General features: G+C 38.5%; 1 protein-coding gene across 1 annotated transcript in view; it reads right to left on the bottom strand.

Moving 5' to 3' along the window:
* The window catches only part of LOC149213504 (FMN-linked oxidoreductases superfamily protein), a 238,146-nt gene that overhangs the window by 61,233 nt on the left and 155,507 nt on the right, over positions 1-21,406 (bottom strand). The window contains exons 4-5 of the mRNA XM_089392039.1: positions 15,767-16,037; positions 15,354-15,622 (exon numbers count right to left, since the gene is read on the bottom strand). Coding sequence (XP_089248165.1) covers positions 15,354-15,622; positions 15,767-16,037 — 540 coding nt within the window. The remainder of the gene's footprint in view (positions 1-15,353; positions 15,623-15,766; positions 16,038-21,406) is intronic.

Here is a 21,406-nt window from a genome sequence, read left to right as displayed (position 1 = left end):
ATGGCAATGCTTCTTCCTGCTTCCCTTCGATGTAGAGACTTCAAGATGCTTCAATGTGTAGTCCTTCTTTCTTTGAGAGGAGGTAGGGTCTTTGAGGTCTTCTTCTCCTTATGATGATGATTACAAAATGTCTAAGCTTCCCAGGAATGCTTCAAGTGTAGAATCTTTCTTTGAATGAGCTAGGGCTTTTGAGGTCCTATTTGAAATTGTTAGTCTCTTCCTTCGAGATGATGAGTGGGTTAGTCCTTCTTGATGATTTGCTTGTGCTCAGCCCTTATGTATCCTTCTTCAATAATGATCTTCAAGTTGCCTTTCCTTCTTGCCATAGTCACCTTAGCTCTGAAACCATATTGAGAAATCTACGGCAACTAGATTAGGTGATTTCTCTTACTTTGATAACTGCTTGTGATGTATTTTTACTTAACTTGATTATTAATAGTGTTTTCTATTATCAAACAACTACCAAACAATGAAGAACAATAACACAAGAGGACACAAGATATAGGCTACAAGCCAAGGACAAAACCTCTCCAATTGAGAGGAAAACCCACAAAAAATCCTCTTCTTATAGAACTTCAAAAGACAAATTCCAAGACCTAAGACCCTTGACACAGACCCCTCCAAGACAAAGTTAACCTCCTTGAAGAACTTCTTTCTCTTAGAGTCAACACAAGTCAAACTTACCTTAAAGCAACAACACCCTTTTCCTTTGACCAAGATATTGGACCTACAACTTATTTCTACAATTTTCGGCCTGTGATTTTAGGCTTCCAGTACTTACTGCAACTTCGCACGTGTGGAAGTTTAGGGCAAAATCACTATACTTTTTCTCTTCGCTTGGATAGGATCTTCCTCCCTAAGAACTCAGCGTGCAAAGTGAGTCTTCTTGGCACCAAAAGTGACTTCTTAATGGTTCTACAATTTGGTTTTCCTACAGCAGATGGATGCCGTAATTCACCTCGCACATGTGAGAGATTTCAGTCCAAAACAAATCCCAATGACTTTGATTTATTTCTTTCTTTAGATCTTATTTTCACTCCTTCTAGGTCTTCTTCTTGCTCTTGATTGAACTTCTTGATGCCTTGTTTCCAAAATGAGGTCGATGCCTTCCTTATATATAGCCTTTTCTTCATGGTCGAATAGTCCAACATGAGGCAGACTTGTGATCACTAATAGGCCGACTTGATCAAGGTAGGTTGACTTGGCTTGGAGGGTCTATATAACACAATATTTTTTCTTACAATATGTAACATGCCCAAAAAGGGTCTTCCATACATGAAAATGACTCAATTGACTTGTAGACTCAATGACAAGCCCTAGAAGCAGTCAATGGGTACTTGACCTATAAAATAAATTTCCCTTGAGCATGAAACCCGTGCCTCAAGAATGAAAATAATAATAAAAAAATTCTCTTTACATTAAATACATAAAATCATGATTACATTTGTCATTATGAAGACCGAACCTAGTTACATATTTCAACAAATCTAAGCAACATCAAAATGATGAAGAACCCCAAAGGTTTGTGTTAAATATGTATAGTGAAAGTTTATTACTAATTGGGGCTTTGTTTGTGCAGATCTCTCCATAAGAAGGTTGAAATTTAAATGTTCGAAGCATGCTTGGATTGGAGGATATATCTCGTTTAATTGATAAGGAGAGATGAAGTATCTTGGGCTGACAAGATGCTTGGGAGGACATCTGGCTGGTCTGTGATGATGTCTAGATCTCGAAGTAGGGAGGGTGGCATTGGTCTTAGAGCTCTAACCTTGGATACGCACCTAGATCCCTAGGTTGGTGTTATAGCTAAAGCCTGATGGTACCTATAGAGGCTAAAGCTTGGAACACACCTTAGTCCCACTCGATTAGAATACCCTGGTCAAGTCTCTAGTTACATTGCTTGAGCTATAACTCTTTGTAGAAAATATCATTTTGAGATCTTCCATGTACCTATGTATATATGTAATTGTGAATACCTTGCTAGTTAAGAGGGAGTGTTGAAGAATGTATCTAGTGTCGGTCTTCATAATTGTATTGGTCAAAAGAAAGAAAAAATATTTTTTTTTATCAAAAGAAATAGACTTATTAAAGCATGGGTTTCATGCTTGGGTCAATGTTCAATAGGTCAAGCCTCCATTGTAGGCTTCTAGGGTTTTTGTTGAGTCAAGTTCAAAGTCATTATGTAAGAGATACCTTCTTGGGCTCATTGTGTCAAAGAAAGAAATTTTTATGTCAAAGTATGTCTTTCCTTCCCCCATCAAGTCAACCCATTCAAACTAATCAAGTCGGCCTCTTCTACTATTTCATGTCGGCCTATATAGAATAGACAAAAATAGCTATTTATAGCCTATGAACTCGACCCAGCTTGAGAAGAAACAAGAAAGTTCGGATCTACAATTAGACATCGAGATTATAGGTCAAAGTCTGTAAGAGGACAACAAAATTACAAGGTTGAAATCTGTAAACGAACAACAAGACTATAGGGTCGAAGTCTATAAGAGTAGCAACAAAAATGCAAAGGTTGAAGTCTGCAATTAGGACAGCGAGATTGCAGGGGACGAAGGTACAGTAATGGAATTGCATAATCAAGTCTATATTGGAGCAACAAAATTACAGAGCTAAGGAGCAGATGTGTGTTGATAAGAGGCTAACTTGATGGATGGAAGGAAGACTGTGTCATGGTCAAAAAGGTCTTGGTCTGTCTCATCTTGATTTGGTTCTACTAGTAAAAGAGTTTGACTGGGTTTTCCCCTTCAGAGGGTTTTGCCCTGGCCGAGTGCCTACATCTTGTGTTCTCTTGGTGTCTTTGAAGTTTTGACAATTGTCTTGATCATAAACATGTAATAACAAAGAAGAAGAAATAAGAATTAATCACAAGTAATTGTCAACTAATAGAGAAATCAATTTTATAAGAAGCCCTAACTATGTTGCCCCAGATTTCTCAACACATGGTGTTATTTGAATAATATTTTATTGATTGAGTTTAATGCATGAATGCATCTCTATTATGAGACATTTACAAGAATATGCATTTGATTTTCAAGACCAAACTGAATTGAAACTATTCAAAGCTCACCTACAACAATGTGCATGTCACATATTTAACAAAATCCCTAGCTGAAAGTTTCACTGAAAAACTCAAAAATTTGTGGCCATTTGGGGAAATTTCCTTAGTTCAGATTTACACATATTCTATATGCTTTAGAATTTTCATAATAACCAACAAACATACTTTTCTTTCCAGTGGCTTCTAGCTTGTTCCTTTTGTCCTTCGGCACATGAAAGTAGGCGGGGCAACCAAAGATCCTCAAATGTCCAACATTGGGATTTACACCTGTAGGAATTTACAGGGTAAGTTCCTCAGACAGAACACCAAAAGGACACCGCTCACAACCAGATCGCAGATCAATACACCAGTATTTTGACGTGGTTAAAACCCTCAAAGAGAGAAACAGTCCACGGCCTGAGCCAACGCGGCCACTTCAGGCAATTTATTAATAAAAGAATGAAAATTTACATATGTTTCTCTCATGCACGGATTACCCTACAAATGACCCTCCATGCGCTTTAAATAGAATTCATGGACCAATCGGGTGTCAAGCCACGGATCAAGTGTCGGTAATACCGAGGAGAGAATGAATCGTCGGATCACTACATATCGTGACCGTCGGATTGTAAGTTACAAAATGTACAACGGTAAAGAAACACACTTTACCTAACTCTATACCTAACTCTACACTAGACCAAGTTGTACTTAACTATTTCCTATGTGTCGGAATATCCTAACATCCCCCCTTAAGAACAACTTGGGATAGGATTGAAGGATTTACAAATATGACACAATAGGAGAAGGGAGGCACTAGAGCCTATTTGCGAAAACTTCTTCGGGAATCCTGTCACCCAAGGCTTGATGAGGAATCATGTTTTGAACATAGATTGTTGTGTTAGCAACTTCAACCCTAGAAACTTCAGCAACTTTTGATCATGCAACATAGCTCGGGCAGCTTCCATGATGGTCTTATTCTTCCTTTCAGCCACTCCATTTTGCTTGGGGTTGTAAGGTACGATGGTCTCCTTCTTGATTCTTGCTTTCTTGCAAAATTCAATGAACTCATTTGAAATGAATTCTCCTCCATTTTCAGACCTGAAGACCTTGATTCTCTTTCCTGTTTGATTTTCTATTAGTGCCTTGAATTCCTTGAACATATCAAATGCCTGGTCGTTGTCCTTTAAGAAGAATATCCATGTTTTGCGAGAGAAGTCATCCACAAAGATTATGTAGTATAGATAGCCCCCAAGAGATGTCACTAGCATGGGTCCACATAGATCATAATGTATGAGTTGTAGAATACCATTGGTCCTGCTCTTGCTAGAAGGGAATGGTCCCCTCATCTTCTTTCCACTTGCACATCCCGAACAAACCCCATCATGATTTGCTTGAACCTCGGGCATCCCAGAAACCATCTTCCTCACCTTGGACAAGGCATCATAATGAAGGTGAGTGAATCTTCGGTGCCAAAATTCACATCGATGACTACTATCATGGACCAAAGCTCGAATTGGTCTCCCATTGACTTTATAAAGGCCTTCAATTCTTGATCCCAAGGTGAAGGCATCCCTCAAGCGAGATTCCATGGGCCAAGTAAGAACCTTTCCTCTTATAAAAGAAACTCTCATTCCCTTGTCCTCCAAGGCAAATATAGACACTAGATTCTTTTTCAATTCTAGCGCATATAGAACATCCTGTATATGTATAGTTTCACCGTAATCCAAGTGAAATGAAACAAAACCAAAGCCCTTCACAAGATAGGTAGAATTTATTAGTTTTTGTAGCATCAGATGTGTTCTAGCCTTGAAATTTTGTGGAGAGGCTAGAATACAGGAGACCTCCAAAACCCATAAATAGTTTCTGGAAATTCCGCCTAGAAGTGACTTAATTAGATTAATAGCTTGTTTTAAAATATTTCCTAAGTCTGAACTTAGGGAATATGGTTAATTAATCATAATTAATTAACTCTAGTCATGAATGATCTAAAAACTCACACGGATCGACTTTAAGTTAATTCTAGCCATCGATTAAGATTTAATCTTGGTCGTTAGAGTCCCAACAGAGGATTATAAGAAGAAGTCTACGGGCACTTGGAGAACACACTTGAGCAGTTCGATTTCATGAGCAGATCAATTTCCTGAGTAGCAGCAGTTAGCTGTCAAAGAGAGAGCCAGTGAGATCGAAGCAGTGAGAGAGGAGCAGAGACAGTGAAACCAGAGGAAGGATTCCAGCTCTGGTGAGTGCATTTGTAGAGAGGCAAGTGAGCCATAGAGAGGCTGACGCGGAGCTGCTTAATAGCCTCTAGAGGTAAAGTCGATTTGTTGGGAGAGATTGACGTTTTCAGTTCCATAGGTCGGGAAGGAGTCCCGGAGTGTCAAAGAAGCATCTTTCTAATCAACAGAAGGTAGAACGACTTCATCAGAGTCCAATCTGAGGCAAGTCGTCTAGCGACCTACGTAGAGCAACGCAGAGGCTGATGCAAAGCCTCAGAAGGCCGAAATTCAAAGGCAAGTTGTGTCGGGAGATTGCCTATGGGATGAGGAAAATTCCTCTCTAGATATTTGCAAGTATTTTTCTTTAGGATTGCCAATTTCGGCATACATTTGTAGTAAGATTATTTCACTATTTCTTAATATTAAAACCCTCAGTTGTTGCACTGGTTTTCCCAAATTGGGTTTTTCCGAGGACATTTGTCCAAAAATAACTATGTTAGTTTATGTGTGTGTGCTAACAACTCTTCCAGCATTTATTCTTTCGTTGTTTTATTTGTGTAGGTTGCAGTGTGATTTATTCAATATTTGTTGTAGCAAATAGTAAATAAATTGTTAAATTAAATTAACAATTAGGAGAATAATTTCCAGTTGTTGCAATAGGATTCTGGTATTGGAATTATCACATGGTATTAGAGCGTAATTGATCAGTCGGAGAGCTCAGAGGTGAAGAGAGAAAGAATTTTGTTGTTCAGTGTGGACAATAGATCGAAATTCCCAGGGGCAACGCAGTCACTTTGCCAAGAGGCAGAGTTATTTGAGGAGATTCAATTTTTCTGAGTCTGAGGCAGGGGGAGCAGAGAAGAAAGAAGAAGGACCTATCGCAGGTCAAGTGCTTCAGATGTGGTGAGTTTGGTCACTACAGTAGCTAGTGTCCTCTCAAAAAAAGGACGAGGAGAAGCAGGACCAACAGGCAACATCAGCAAAGATCAATAGGTTGTCCTCCAGGCTGGAGGAAGACTTCACCATATTTGTTGATATACCTCTAAGAGTGAGGTGGGGAGATTTGGTTTTGTAGCCCCAGAGTGCTACAGATGGGCAAGGTCCTTGAGAAGTCCACCTCATGGATCAATACCTTCCTACGGGGGCCCATAGTATTCAATAGCAGGATGGATCAGTAATAGTGGATGCAGTCAGTACCAGAGCGACAGTTGCAAACTAGTAGCTGTCGGATGCTAGGGAGTGTAGTGCAGCTGGCACAGTGCAGAGTCAGCATGAGCGCAGATCCTTCAGTGACAATGTAGATTCTAGTAGCAGTCGGAGACTTGGGAGACAGATGCATCATAATGATCACAGTGGATTCGGTATTTAGGATGCTTCTCAATTGCAGTTGTTGTAATTGCAACAGCAATAGATGAGAGGGAGTTGCAGTGCAAATGCAATGTTGGCAACATACAACAGTGTCAACAGCAGCACAGATGCAGCGTACATCAAAGTTGCGCAGTGGTTGGTGGGAAATAGCAGCCAGACATCAACAGTGTGACAGGAGATGATGCAGAGACAAGGTGTTGCTCTAGGATGTGCAGTAGAGCACTAGAACACATTCCTCGCTAAGAGGGAGTGTTATTTTTTGTAGCATCAGATATGTTCTAGCCTTAAAATTTTGTGGAGAGGCTAGAATACAAGAGATCTCCAAAACCCAGAAATCATTTCTGGAAATTCCGCATAGAAGTGACTTAATTAGATTATTAGCCTGTTTTTAAATATTTCCTAAGTCTAAACTTAGGGAATATGGTTAATTAATCAAATATTTTTTCAAGTCAAGGCATGAATGATCTAGAAACCCACACTAATCGACTTCAAGTTAATCCTAGCCATCTATTAATATTTAATCTTGGTCGTTGGAGTCCCAACAGAGGATAAGAAGTCGATGGGCACTTTAAGAACACACTTGAGTAGTTCGATTTCATGAGCAAGTCGATTTCCTGAGTAGCAACAGTCAGTTCTCGGAGAGAGAACCAGTGGGATCGAAGTAGTGAGAGAGGGGCAAAGAGTGATGTCGGAGGAAGGATTCCAAATCCAATGAGTGCATTTGCAGAGAGGCAAGTGAGCCACAGAGAGGCTGACATAGAGTTGTGCAGTAGCCTCTAGAGGCAAAGTCGATTTGCTTGGAGAGATTGACATTTTCAGTTCCAGAGGTCGGGAAGGAGTCACGGAGTGCCAAGAGAAGTGTCTTTATGGTCAGCAGAAGGCAGAACGACTTCATCGGAGTCCATTCTAAGGCAAGTCATCCTGCCAGCTACGCAAAGGCTGACACAGAGCCTCAGAAGGTCGAAATTCTGAAGGCAAGTAGTTCTAGGAGATTACATGTGGGGTGAGGACAATTCCTCTCCAGATATTTGCCAGTTTCGGCATCCAGTTGTACTCAGATTATTTCACTGCTACTTAATATTAAAATCCTCAACTGCTGCATCGGTTTTCCCAAGTTGGGATTTTCCCAGGACATTTGTCCAAAAATAACTGTATTTATTCTTCTGTTGTTTTATTTGTGTAGGTTGCAATGTGATTTATTCAGTATTTGTTGTAGCAAACAGTAAATAAATTGTTAAATCAAATTAACAATTAGGAGAATAATTTCCAGTTGCTGCAATAGGATTCCGATATTGGAATTTTCAAAAAGTTGTCCCCAATAATGATCTTCAAAATTGTCTCCCTCTCAACCAAGTTTGAGAGGACTTCACGATACCCAGTGAAGTGTTTAGAGACCCCACTATCTACCAACTAGTTATCATATGAATCCAAAGGAGAGGAGCTAGAAAGGGAAAAAATAAGAAAGTATTCAGATTGAGTAGCAGTTGCATTATTATTATACCTTGAGTTCTTTGATCTCTTTTGAGGATTGTGACCTTTTTCTCGATCAGCAAGAGCTTCTCTCTTCTTCTATCATTTGACCTCTAGTTGTTGTAGCCACAATTGTTATGTTGATTTGGGATAGCATCGGATGTGCTCTAGCCACGAAAATTGGTGGAGAGGCTAAAACACATGAGATCTCCAATACCCAAACATGGTTTGGGCAGAATCTAACCAGTTTGAAAGATATTAAAATAATTAATATTTTTAATGGAGTCCCTAAGTCTAAACTTGGGGAAAATAAAATATCAATGTGAATTAATATAAAACTGAGTTAAAGTGGTCCAAAAGTCAACTTAGGGAAAATAAAATATTAATGTGAATTAATATAAAACCGAGTTAGAATGGTCCAAAAGTCATGGATCAAGCCAGATCTAATCTTAGTCATTGATTAGGGACTTAATCTCGATCGTTGAATTGTCAACGAGAAAAGTATAAGAGGAGGCTTAAGGGTCACTTGGAGAACACACCGAGTTGATCAAGAATTCGATTTTTTGGGGCAGGGCTTGCTGAGAAAATCAAAGGAGTGATCAGAGTTGCAGCTGAGGGGCAGTGAACGCAGTAGTAGAGAGGCAGAGATAGTACCGAGAGCATCAGCGCAGAAATCGAGAGAGGGTTGACGCAGAGCCAGCTAGAGGCCACGCAAAAGCAGCCAGAGGCCACGCAAAGGCAACTAGGAGTTGCATAGAGCCTGAGGAGGGCCAGCATGGGAGACGCAGAGGCTAACGCAAAGCCCCGAGAGGCTGACACTGGGCCAGAGAGGTTGACGCAGACCCTAGAGGCTGCCGCTGGGAGATTTCGTGGGGCAGATTGGGGCTGATATCTGTCTCAGAATGAGAGGTACTATTGCCGAGGGCATTCTTTGTTGGGTGAGCCGTTTCTGGCACCCAAATTGTATTCTGAAACTGCTTAATAATAAAACCCTCAAATAGCTGCACCAGTTTTCCCGCATTGGGTTTTTCCTTGGACATTAGTCCAAAATAATGGTGTCACTTGTGTGCTTGTTTTTTCCTTTAGTTGATGATCTGTATGTGTTGAGAATGTACATGTATTTATCTTCAGTGTTTACATGGTAAATAACTTGTTAATTAACAGAACAAGTAGGAAGAAATAAATCAAAAAGTACATGAAGGATTTCTAACAGTTAGCATTAGAAATTATAAACATGTTATAGTGGGATCATGGAGCACCTCTGTTTTCCAGACACTCTCGAGCATAGTGACCATGTTTGTGGCAATTGTAGCATTCAACTTTCATTAGATCCATTTTAAATATTCTATTAGAGTCCTTAGATGTTGGAGCAGACTTCCTTCAATTAGATGGTCTTCCTCTCTCTTTCTTCTTCTTGTCTTGAGCAGCAAATGCAGAGGGTTCTCCTTCATGCTTTTGAATTCTTCCTCAGATATCATCCTAGTCTCTTCTTGAGTGCACTTGCCAATGAGTTCATGAAATGAAGGAAACTTGTCATTCTTGCTAATAGTTGTGATAAATGTCTCCCAAATCGGAGGAAGACTTCCAAGTGCAATGAGTACTAGCTCTCTATCAAAACTAACTTCTCTGACAGACAACGATTGATCCTTCAGTTGGGATATCCTCATGGAGTATGACTACACAGTCTCGCCCTTGTTCATCTTGACGTCCTTGAGTTGATTCTTCAAGGATAGAATATGATTCAAGTTGTTGACTTCATACATCCCAACAAGCTTATCATACATTTCTTGGACTTCTTCAACTTTGAAATGTTTATAATCAAATGATCTCTTAATGAATCAATAAAAACCTTCTCATCTTTCTTGTACTTAGCTTTGATAGCAATAGAAACATTTTCCGGAGGCTCAGGTAACTTTCCTTCCACATATTCCAAGACATCATTCTCATCCAAAGTTACACCCAACCTAGTTCTCCAAACAACATAATTAGATGAGTCATTCAGCTTCTCTTCAACCCTGAAGTATGAAGTAGACATCTTGACAAAGACAAATAAGCTTTTTCAAATCTGATTCCTTCAAAGGTGATTTCTCGTCTCCTTAGGCTTCTCTTCACCTCAGCTCTGATACCATGTTAATTTTCCAGTGTTTTATGCTAACACAATCACTTATTACAATTCTTCTTCAATTAGCAATCAATTTTCCACTCTGATTTCAATCTTCTAGCAACAATAAGCAATTGTAGATAGAATAGTAAACCAAATGCACAATAGAAGACAACCAAGCACAATAGAGACACAGTTGTTTGGTCAAAGACCAATGAAAAACCCCACAAGGGAGAAAACCCTTTCCAAATTCTTCTTCTATTAGATTGTCATCAAATGTTCAATGGAGAGATACATAGTCTAAATCACTGTTTTACAACCCGGCCGAGTCAACCCGGAAACGGTCGTTTCGAACCGAGCCAGCACCTTTTTTAATGACCCGGCCAGCAACCCAGCTCGGTTGACCGAGTCAACTATGACTCGGCCGAGTCATCCAATGACTCGACCGAGTCATAATTGACTCGGTCAACCCGGCCGGGTCCGTATTGACTCGGCCGAGTCAAAGAAGCAACGGCTGGGCAGCGTTAAAGATGAAAAAAAATAACTTTTTTGTGATTTTTGGTAAAGTGCAATTCAGTTTATGGATTCCAAAGGGTAATGGTAAATTGTTAAATGCTTTTGGGGTCCATTTCCCCCTCCCAAACCCTATTTAAGACAGCCAAATGCTCTCATTCACTCACAGCAGTCTTATGCATTTGAGTGAGAGTCTTCTTTGAGAATTAGTGAGCAGTTCTTGAGCTTGTTTTGGAGCAGCAGTGAGGAGTCTTGGAGGAGCATTGTAGCTAGAGTGAGGAGCTTCTTGGGCAGCCATTTGGAGCAGCATTGAGGAGCTGATTTTTGGAGCAAGCTTGAGGAGGCAGTTTGTGCCTGGAGGTATTTTTTTCCACCTCTATAAATCTGTTTTTGCTTAGTAAATTTTAAGTGCATATCAAGAAAGCTTAGAGAGTGTTTTTTGTCAAATAAATGAACATTGAATCAATTTTTTTTTTTTTTTTTCATTTTCAGATTGTTTTCCTAGTCAAAAAATGGCACCTAGAGCAAAAGATCCTGCTTGGGCATATGTTGAAATGGTTGATAGTCAGATGCATTGCAAGTTTTGCCATAGGAAAATTAAGGAAGGTCCTGGGGGGATTCATAGGCTGAAACAACACTTGGCAGGGATTAAAGGCCAAATTACCGCATGTCCCTCTGATGAAATTGAGGAGATTAGAAAGAATTTGTTGGCCAGCTTTGAAAAATTTAAAGAAGATAAGGCTAGGCAACAAGAGATACAGGCTGAGATTGGGAGGAAGAGGGAGATACAAAGAATGATGGCTACCAACCCCCACTATGATTTTGAGGGTTCTTCCTCTATCCCTCAAACTGAGGCATCCAACCCTTTCCGTTATGTTCCTCCCTCTTTTGGTTCTGTTCAAGATAAGGGAAAGGGTAGAATGAAGGGTGATGTGACTATCAAAAGTTATTTCACTCCCTCCTCTCCATCAGATGCACATGGTCCTGAAGTTAGTAAAGGTCAAATTCAACCCACTTTAGATGACCATTGGAAGAAAGAATTGAGGGAGACTGCTTGTGACTACATAGCTAGATGGTGGTATGATGCTGATATCCCCTTTAATGCTGCTCGTTCACCATATTATGAGCCTATGTTTGATGCCATACATGCTGCTAGAAAAGGCTTCAAAGGCCCTACTATGCAAGAGCTAAGGGGGTTTCGTTTGCAGAAAGAAATTCAATCCATTAATGAGTATTTGCAAGAGTTCAAGGACTCATGGGCAAGAACAGGGTATACCATCATGTCAGATGGATGGACTGATCAAAGAAACCGTACCATCATAAACTTTCTTGTCTTCTGCCCACAGGGAACCATGTTTTTAAAATCAGTTGATGCATCTGATAAGGTAAAAGATGGCCACTTGTTGTTTCAGCTATTGGATGAGGTTATTGAGGAGGTGGGGGTGGCTAATGTTGTTCAAATCATCACAGACAATGCCTCTAACTATGTTCTTGCTGGTAAACTGTTAGAGGAAAAACACAAGACCATCTTTTGGACCCCATGCGCTGCACATTGCATAGACCTCATGCTTGAGGATATTGGAAAACTAGATTGGGTCAGAAACACTGTAGATAATGCCAAAAGCATAACAAAATTTATCTACAATCATACACTGGTTTTGAGTCTCATGAGGAAACACACTGGAGGCAAGGATATTATTAGGCCTGCCATCACTAGATTTGCTACACATTTTTTGACATTGCAATCTATGCTTTCCCAACATAGAAACTTGCAAAAGATGTTTTCCAGTGATGAATGGAATCAAACCAATTGGTCCAACAAACCAGAAGGCAGAGAATTGAAAAGGAAAGTCCATGATGAAACTTTTTGGAGAAAGGCAGCAGAGATTGTGAAGCTTGTTGAGCCACTAGTTAAGGTGTTGCGGTTGGTGGATGGGGAAAGGTTGGCTATGGGCTTCATTTATGAGGCTATGGATCAAGCAAAGGAGCAAATAAAGACAGCATACAAGGATAGAGTGGCAAAGTATGGGCCCATTTGGGCAATCATTGATGAAAGATGGAACAATCAACTCCATCGCCCTATACATGCAGCTGGGTATTTTTTGAACCCACGGTATCATTATAAAGCTAAGGAGTCAGGAGCTTTGAGGGGGGAGGTCAGAGATGGACTGGTTGATTGCATTGAACGCATGATCCCATCGGAGTCTGACCAGCTGCAGATACATCAACAGGTCACATCCTTCAGCAATGCAACAGGTACCTTTGGGAAGAACCTAGCAAAGATTGCAAGAGAAGCAGATGAGCCAGGTAAACAAAAATTTCAATTTTCAATTTCTTAATGGTTTTACAGTTTTACTTTTTTTATTAAAGACTAAAGTTTGTTAAATCATTTATAATTTGAAAGTTAGATATAATTTGTAATTTTGTTGAGCTTCAGCCTTCATCTAACTCATAATTCATTACACTCCTATGTTTTTTGCAGCACAATGGTGGGAGGCCTTTGGTGACTGTGCCCTCAATTGCAAAAGTTTGCAATTCGTATTTTGAGTCAAACTTGCAGTGCATCTGGGTGTGAGCGCAATTGGTCTGTCTTTGAGAGGATTCACACAAAGAAGAGAAACCGTTTGGAGCAAAAACAGTTGAATGATCTAGTTTTTGTCCAATACAACCTTCGGCTCAGACGGAACCAATTGCTGAACAAAAGACCTGATTCAGATCCCATTGTGTTGGAAGACATTGATCCAACATCAGATTGGGTAGTGGAGAGTCGTGCACCAGAGTTTGATCCTGATGAGGATCTTGATGAACTTGAACTGGGTCTAGAACATCAACTTCAGCCTGTTCAGTTGAATGCAGATCCCGATCCACCAGCCTCAGTCTCACAGCCAGCAAGGACTCCGAGGAGTAGGACTCCAGTTGTAGGTGCTTCCTCTGCTCAGCCACGACAGAAGCGCAGCCGCATATCTACTCTATCTCAGTTTGCATCTGCTGCACAGCCTGCTAGTGGTACTGGCACCACTTCTACAGTTGCAGTTGGAGACGATGATGATGAGGACGAGGCATGGGGCCCCTTGTCTGACTCTGATGATGATGATCCAGAGATTGGTCGAGATGATCTTGGCTCCTCTGGCAGTAGCTACTAGCCAGTAGTACTAGTATTGGAGTCTGGTCACCATCACAGTTTACTTTTGTTGTAGAGGCCATTTCTAGCCTCCTTGGTTATTTGTATTTTGTTTTGAGTCTTTGATCATGTATGACATTTGACTATGTATTGCCATTGGGTACCATTTTGATATAATGGATTGGTTCATGAGCCTACTTTGATCATATGTTGTCTTCCATCTATATTATAATGCTGTGTGTTTGGAAACATGAATGAAAATCTTTAAAATTATGTTTAAAATATTTAAAATTATGTTTTTTTATAAAAAGAATAAATATTTAATGTATTTTTACAACGACCGAGTCATTGAAATCGAGCCGGCCAAGTCATTACCGAGTCGGAGTCGGAGTCGGAGTCGATCCTCGGCCGAGTCGGAGTTGTAAAACATTGGTCTAAATACATCCACAATGAGTCAAAGGTCAAATCCTTGACTATCCCAAACAATAATCCAATATCCAATCAAATGTGAACTCAAAAGTCAAATCTGGTCAAACTTTAATTCTGCAATTTTTGGTCAAAGTCAACAGCAGTCAATGCAGCCCTAATCAGACCTGGTCAACAGTCAAATCAGCTCCCAAATAATTTAGTCAACAAGTCAAAATATGCAGCCTCCTTCCTTTAGTCAATCCTGGTCAAATCAGCCCTCAAATTCTGCTTTCAAATCTGGTTAAAATCAAACTTTGACCTGTGGAAACCCTCACTCATAATTTCAGCCAACGCTAGTCAAAAGGGTCTGAAAATTTTCAGTCAAGATCCCAGTCAACTCAGCATTCCAAACAGATCCAAAATCAAGTCAAATGAAGTCAAAAGCTCCAAAGTCAACGATGGTCAAAACAGAAGTGCCTCTCTCTCCTTTGCACGTGTGAACTTGGAACTGCAATTTCAGAGCTAATCGAACCAATCAAGAGAAGATATGTATGTGTGATGATGCCTCCAAGTGATGTGACATGAGGTGAATTTAAATGAGGTTGATGAGGTCGAATTTCCTTGCCCAGGCCGACTTGTACCTTTGTGTAGATGTGGGTTTCACATTAAACATAATATTCTTCCTTGTGCAAATTAAATTCTTCCAAGGGCTAGTAGGGTCCTCTCAGGGTGAGGAAGACTTCCCAGAGGAGGGAATTTGTCCCTGAGCTGCCAAATTTCAACAAGATTTGCACTAAAATAGACTGGTGCTAATAAGAGATCTAGTTTCCATCGGCAAACATCATCATATGATTCCAACACTTCAAAGTAAAACATCATCACTGTAGGATGTGTATAGCATTTCAAAGGACCACATCCATCCTAGCAATTTACTCTTATTGAACATTCTATATTATATAACATAGTTGTGAAGGGGTTATGGTTCAAAATTCAAATCATAAGGATAACCCAAATTTCTATGCTCAACGCAAGAAAACCTGGTATTAGCAAATACTACCAGTGCATACAAGGAATCCAGAATATAAAGTTAGAATAAGCTAAACAGCCAACCTGTAAAAGATTCATGCACATGGCCATTTCACCACAAGTGATATCTGCACCCAAAAGCTTACATAATCTTCGAAAAGGAAGATTCCCTACAGTTGTAAGAGGTGCAAGATACATCTTCCCTCTGAAATCTATAAGCTTCTTTTCTCGCAAATTCACTTTGGCATCTCTATCAACTTCAGATATATGCATGTCATCCTTGGCCAAAAGGATTTCAGGTTCAGATTTGAGTTCTTCCTCCATACAATTTGTTTTATGCTGACAGTCAGCTCCTGAGGAAAAATTACATATACAGGGTTGTTATTTTATAATCAGCCAAACATAGAGAGAAGTTTCAACCAACTCAGTCTGCAAAGAGGACAAAAGGGAACAAGCTTGAGAAATTTAGAAAGGCTTTGAAGAATGAAAGTGCATACCATTAGTTATTGGTACAGCACAAACATCATTCAAAATGTCGTCATCATCATCTGCTATCCTTGACTTTTTTGGCAGTGGAATACCGTTATTTTGTTCAGCGTCCTCATCTTCAACAGAAAAAGCCAGACAGTTATTTTCATTCGATAAAGCACAAGATTCTGTATCCATTCTCTCTTCCTTTGGGAAAACCTGTAAGTCATCTTTGGTACCCGTATTATCAACACCATGTTGTTGTTCAGCTATCTTTTCCAACTTTGGTTTTCCTTTTCCCTGTAGTTCAAGCAATCTATATAAAGTCAAAAAATGTGATGCTAAAGAAAAGAAATAACGAACCTCAAAATATCCTTGCAACCATCTCTGTAGTCTGTACTATGCCTATTGTATATCTTCAAAACATGAAACAAACATCAAATTAAAATACACCTTGAATCAATGGTTATGCAAATGATATAGGGTACAGGCAAAGAAAACGTGTTCTGTTAAATCAACAGTGTACAATGAACAAAAAAATTGACCATACTAAAAATCAGCTCTGGAAACCATAATGGGGATCAAAAATTGCAAAATCATCACACTGTGCAACAGAGGGGTCTCAGAAATTTTGACAAGAGGTTCAAGTCTTTAAACCTACAGGTTAGTCAGTTTCAACTTTCAATGAAATCCTAGTCACATGAATGGCATGTAGCTTAAGGATGCAGTTCTGAGCATTTAAAAAATAAGAACATTTCAAGTTTCATTGAAACCCATATAGTCACATGGATGGGATGTGGCTTAACTTCATTTTCTGGAAAGCAGCAACAAATATGAAAGCATGTCAATTCTCACTGTTCTAAATCATATTTATCCTCTTGTCATGCTTTTAAGAAAGGAAATACTATGATTACACTATTCAGTGAGGAGGTATTTCATTTACATTCCCATATTATTTCGAGATATTCATAATAGAAGCAAGAACTATGCATTGTTATGTTAACGTTAATAATCCTGATTAATATTATTATTATGTTTATGACATTTCCACCCCCTTAAGGAATGTTTTGTCCTCAAAGCACAGTAAATAGGATTCTCTAGTTGAGCATGCTTTCTTGGCAGCATCATCTTTGCCTTTGTACATTCCAGGGACTTTATTCGGTTCCAATTTGAGCATTGGTAAGGTTTCATCATAGTGTATGCATCATATGTTGAGGACTTTCAACATGTTTGTTGAATCTGCAACTTCGATGCTCCTTGGTAACATACTTCCCTGCTTCTACTGTGTATGTCTAACTGCACTTCTTGTCCCTTTTTATTAAATCCTGAGTCTTACTAACCTTCGTTGGATGATGTTATGACTGAAATATATTGAATATAAATAATGATGATAACTGTAATAATGATTAGTTAATTAGTAATTAGTGTTGAAAAGGCATATCTAAAAGGGGCATGACTTTCCATGAAGAGGCACCTACCTAGTATATAAGCAGGCCCTCACTCTCATTTGTATCATCATTTTTATTTGTACATTTTAATATCTATTCTTGTATTTCAATGGAGATCTACATATTCCAAGTCTTCTGGAGTATTTAACTTGAAGAATGAACTTTGTTCGTTCCATTTAGTATCAGATCCATTCGATCCTCTGGTTGCTTAAACACTGCATAGAGCCACGTTCTCCAATCCAGGTCTTTGACCGTCAACATCATTGTTGTTGAAGTGTTTCGCTACAAGAATTTGGGGTTTCTCCATATCACCATTTAGACCTTTGGCCATTTGATAAAAAAAGAAAAAGCACATTAAAAAAAAAAAAACATTAATCACATTACCAAAATAAAAATAAAAAATAAAAAAACCAAAAAAAAAAGAAAGAAAGAAATATATATATATATATATATATAGATATATTCGAAACAAAAGTATAAGTTATAATTTAAAAAAAATACGCCTAACTGTCGTCCGCACCCATGTACACAGTACACCCGAAGGACGTCGGCCACCGCCACACAACCGCACAACTCCCTGCCACCGCACAGTTCAGCCCACTGCACAGTTGTCAACCGATAGATCTGTGACCTCCACACTCAACCACCTTTATCTTGCACGTCGCCCTTGGCACATAGTAGTCATTGGTGATAGTTATGCTCCTCCACCACATTCCTTCGCCCTAGAATAGTAGTGCCCTACTCTACATCAGTTGATGCAGCTGTGTCCTCGAGCCACCGCAACAAACTGACAGCTGAGCCGCCGCAACAAGCGGCAACAGAACCAACATTGTTGAGCAGGCATACGCACATTGCGTGGGAACTAGCTGCAACGCAAAGCTACAGTGACCACTGCCATAGGGGCCTCCTATCGCCAACAAACCGATGGTCATCATCGCTACACTACCACTGCTAATCTCAGACATAACGCATAATGCTTTTGAGATAACTTTCGCACTTTTAATCAGAGGTATTATGCAGGCTTGAACCTGTGATTTGTTGCAGGATCAGACTTGTGTTTGTAACGGGATCGAAACAAATATATGTTGACAGTTTCCTAGCCCTCCAACAAAAAATTTGACGGGTAGTCTATGCAATGTTTCAGCCTTTAACTTGGTGGCACGTTGATTATTAATCTAAGACAGATCCATTAACAATTTCGGCTCTGAGGAACAGTTGTAAGGACTATGTGTGTTGGTCAAGATCTAAAACACTATGTCCTTGATAGCGTCTAACAAGTACACAAGGATTCAGTTTTTGCCGCATTGCTCTAGGCGTTGCGTCCCTTCAACCCAACCCCAACCAAACCGTCAATAGAAGATATCAAATTGATTCGTTGCCAGACACGACTCTTCGTGCATGCTCATGGGTTTCATTCAATCCAAACTATTAAATTTGTGATAGTTGTTAACTTCCTAAGTCATGTTGTTACCAGGTATTTTCATAAAGTATTATTATTGTAAAATAATAATTAAGAGAGAGAATTATAAAACGTTTTATATAAAAATAAAAAAGTGAAAAAGTACTTTAGGGTCTTTTAATTTTTTAAAGGAAAAAGAAAAAGAGGGTGATATTATAGAATAAAACAAATATATCAAGGATTGAGAGGGTTATTTTTAAACCCTAAGGCTCATCCCGAGAAAGAAAAAAAATGGAGACCAATAATTAAGGAAAATTTCCAGAAACTTCACGTAATTATGCTTCAGTGCTATTTAGAATTAAAGGGTATATTGCGGGAAAAGATGTCACTATTGCTATCTCACCTGCAGAAGATAAAAATTATATAACATATAAAATCGCAAACCAGTTAATGATTCCAAAATCAAATATAATCAAAAAATTACATTGTTTTGGCAACAAAAAATATGACATAACCAATTTACAATTAAACATTGAGAATTATATATTTATATCGCAATTCTCAGTTCAAACCCTATGGAGCAATCAAGGTGACATTATTTTGGGTTCACCCTATATGGAAACTCTAGGATCCTTCATCTTGAATACGAAAAAGAAGTTTTTAACATTTTCCTATAGGAAGAAGAAAATAACACTCCAGGATGTTACACTGAAGCCAAATTCAGTAACACCTGAAGACATACAAGATATTTCAAAAGTAATTTTTCAAGAAGGTAAAAAAGTATTACAAAATATGCAAAAAGAAATTGACAAAATCACTTCTGATCGAAATGAAGAAGTTTCTCGGCTTAAGGACCATAGTCAAAAATTATTAACACAAATTAAGAAGCTTAAGAAGGATAAAAAGTCATTGGAAAATAAGGTACAATAGCTTTTGAGAAGGAAGTGTTGAACTCTTCAAATAAAGAAATTCAAGTTGAAGAAAATGGAATGAATATCGATGTAGTGAATATCACAACTCAAGAAGAAGACACGTTAGTTAAAGAAAAAACACACGCAGATGTTGAGACGAAGGAAATTCCAAGTGAAGATTTTGTAACCAACTCAATGACATCAGAACCTGAAGCAAATCAGAATCTTGCCACACACATGATAAGGGAAACCAAAAGAATCCTTTATCTATATCTGAATCACAAGAACGGACATTTCAATCAATCTATGAATCCGTATCACTCAAAACATAAACAACAAACTTATGTTCCGAAGAATACTGAAGTGCACTCAACTTAGTTCAGTGCTAACGATTCATCACAAGTTTCTAGTAATCGAGAGATTCCACAAAAGATTAAATTAGGATGGTCAGATCCTTTCTCCGTGCGACAATTTTATATATCACTCCAAGGATCATATCAACTTGTATCAACAAAGATGAGAACTCTGAGACGAGAAGAAATTCGAAAAAAAAAAAAAAAAGATCCAGCATTTTCATCAGCAAGCTTTGAGGACAAAGTTTTTTGAAGAAGAAGGCAATGTTATGAATTAAATATATTAAATATAGATAATGATGATAATTGTAATAATTATTAGTTAATTAATAATTAGTGTTGAAAAGGCATGTCTAGACTCTAAATGGGACATGACTTTCCATGAAGAGGCACCTGCCTAGTATATAAGCAGGCCCCTCACTCTCATTTGTATCATCATTCTTATTCATACATTTTAATATATAGTTTTGTATCTCAAGGGAGATCTACATATTACAAATCTTCTAGAATATTTAACTTGAAGAATGAACTTTGTTCATTTGAGATGAGGTAGAATATATTTTGTAGTTTGTTATTTTCTAGAAATAATTTCCTTTAGGGGGATCCCATATTCATTCTTATTTTGTGGTGTGCATCAAATTGATGCTAATGACACTTTTCAAAGTGTTTTGTCATTATTGGATTCTAGATTGTAGCTTATAATAATTTCATTTTCTAGGTTTGAGACTTATACTTCCCTTCCAATTAATATTTTGAAGTATTGTAATGGCAGATCTTCACATCTACGCCCTATAGTCCAATTCTTATCACAAATATGACAATTATTTTCCTTATTTTTTTCTCCTTTGTAAATCGTGATATTTAGCATCGTTGTCATTGGTTGTTGCTTTCTTTGGATATTCAAAAGCTACCTCTTCTTAACTAATGAACTGTTGGATTTGTAGCTATGGTCGGTCTTCATATTGATGTACTTGCATTTATCAAAACAACAAAATTTAAATTTTTGAATATTGATTTTTGGCTCCCAACTGTTCAAGTTGGCCCTCTCTCCTACAAGTCGGATCAGCTAGAATTGGTGCCCATTTGAGCTTATGATTGGCTATAAATAGAGGTCTTTTCATCCTCCTCAATAGGCACTTGTCTGATCCAATGTTGCACGAAGCAGGAGCGAAGCAGAAGCGTTTTTTGGAAGCAGGGACGCCGAAGCGTCATTTTCCAAAAATCTAGGAAGCGAAGCGTCCGCGGAAGCGTCTACTATATATATATATATATATATATATATATATATATATATATATATATGCATTTATACTCAAAACAAACATCCCAAATACCAAATTAATTGTAGAAGACATGAAAACATGCATATTTTTGCATAAATCAAGATAGATATAACATCCATTGTACATTAATGATCTAGAATCTAGATTCTTCTCCTCTTGTCTAGCCTTTGCCTCTACCTCGATTGTCTAGGGCTATTAGTCAACATTGCCCAATTTTGATCAAACTACCTAATTCAAGACTTAAAATATGGTAGAAAAAGCTTAACATGTTTGAT

This window comes from Pinus tabuliformis, chromosome 1_1, assembly GCF_031772625.1.
Source record: "Pinus tabuliformis cultivar Carrire ecotype Pingquan chromosome 1_1, CPIR1, whole genome shotgun sequence".
NCBI lineage: Eukaryota > Viridiplantae > Streptophyta > Pinopsida > Pinales > Pinaceae > Pinus > Pinus tabuliformis.
The sequence above is the reverse complement of the archived record's forward strand: the minus strand, read 5'-3'. Positions and strand labels throughout refer to the sequence as shown.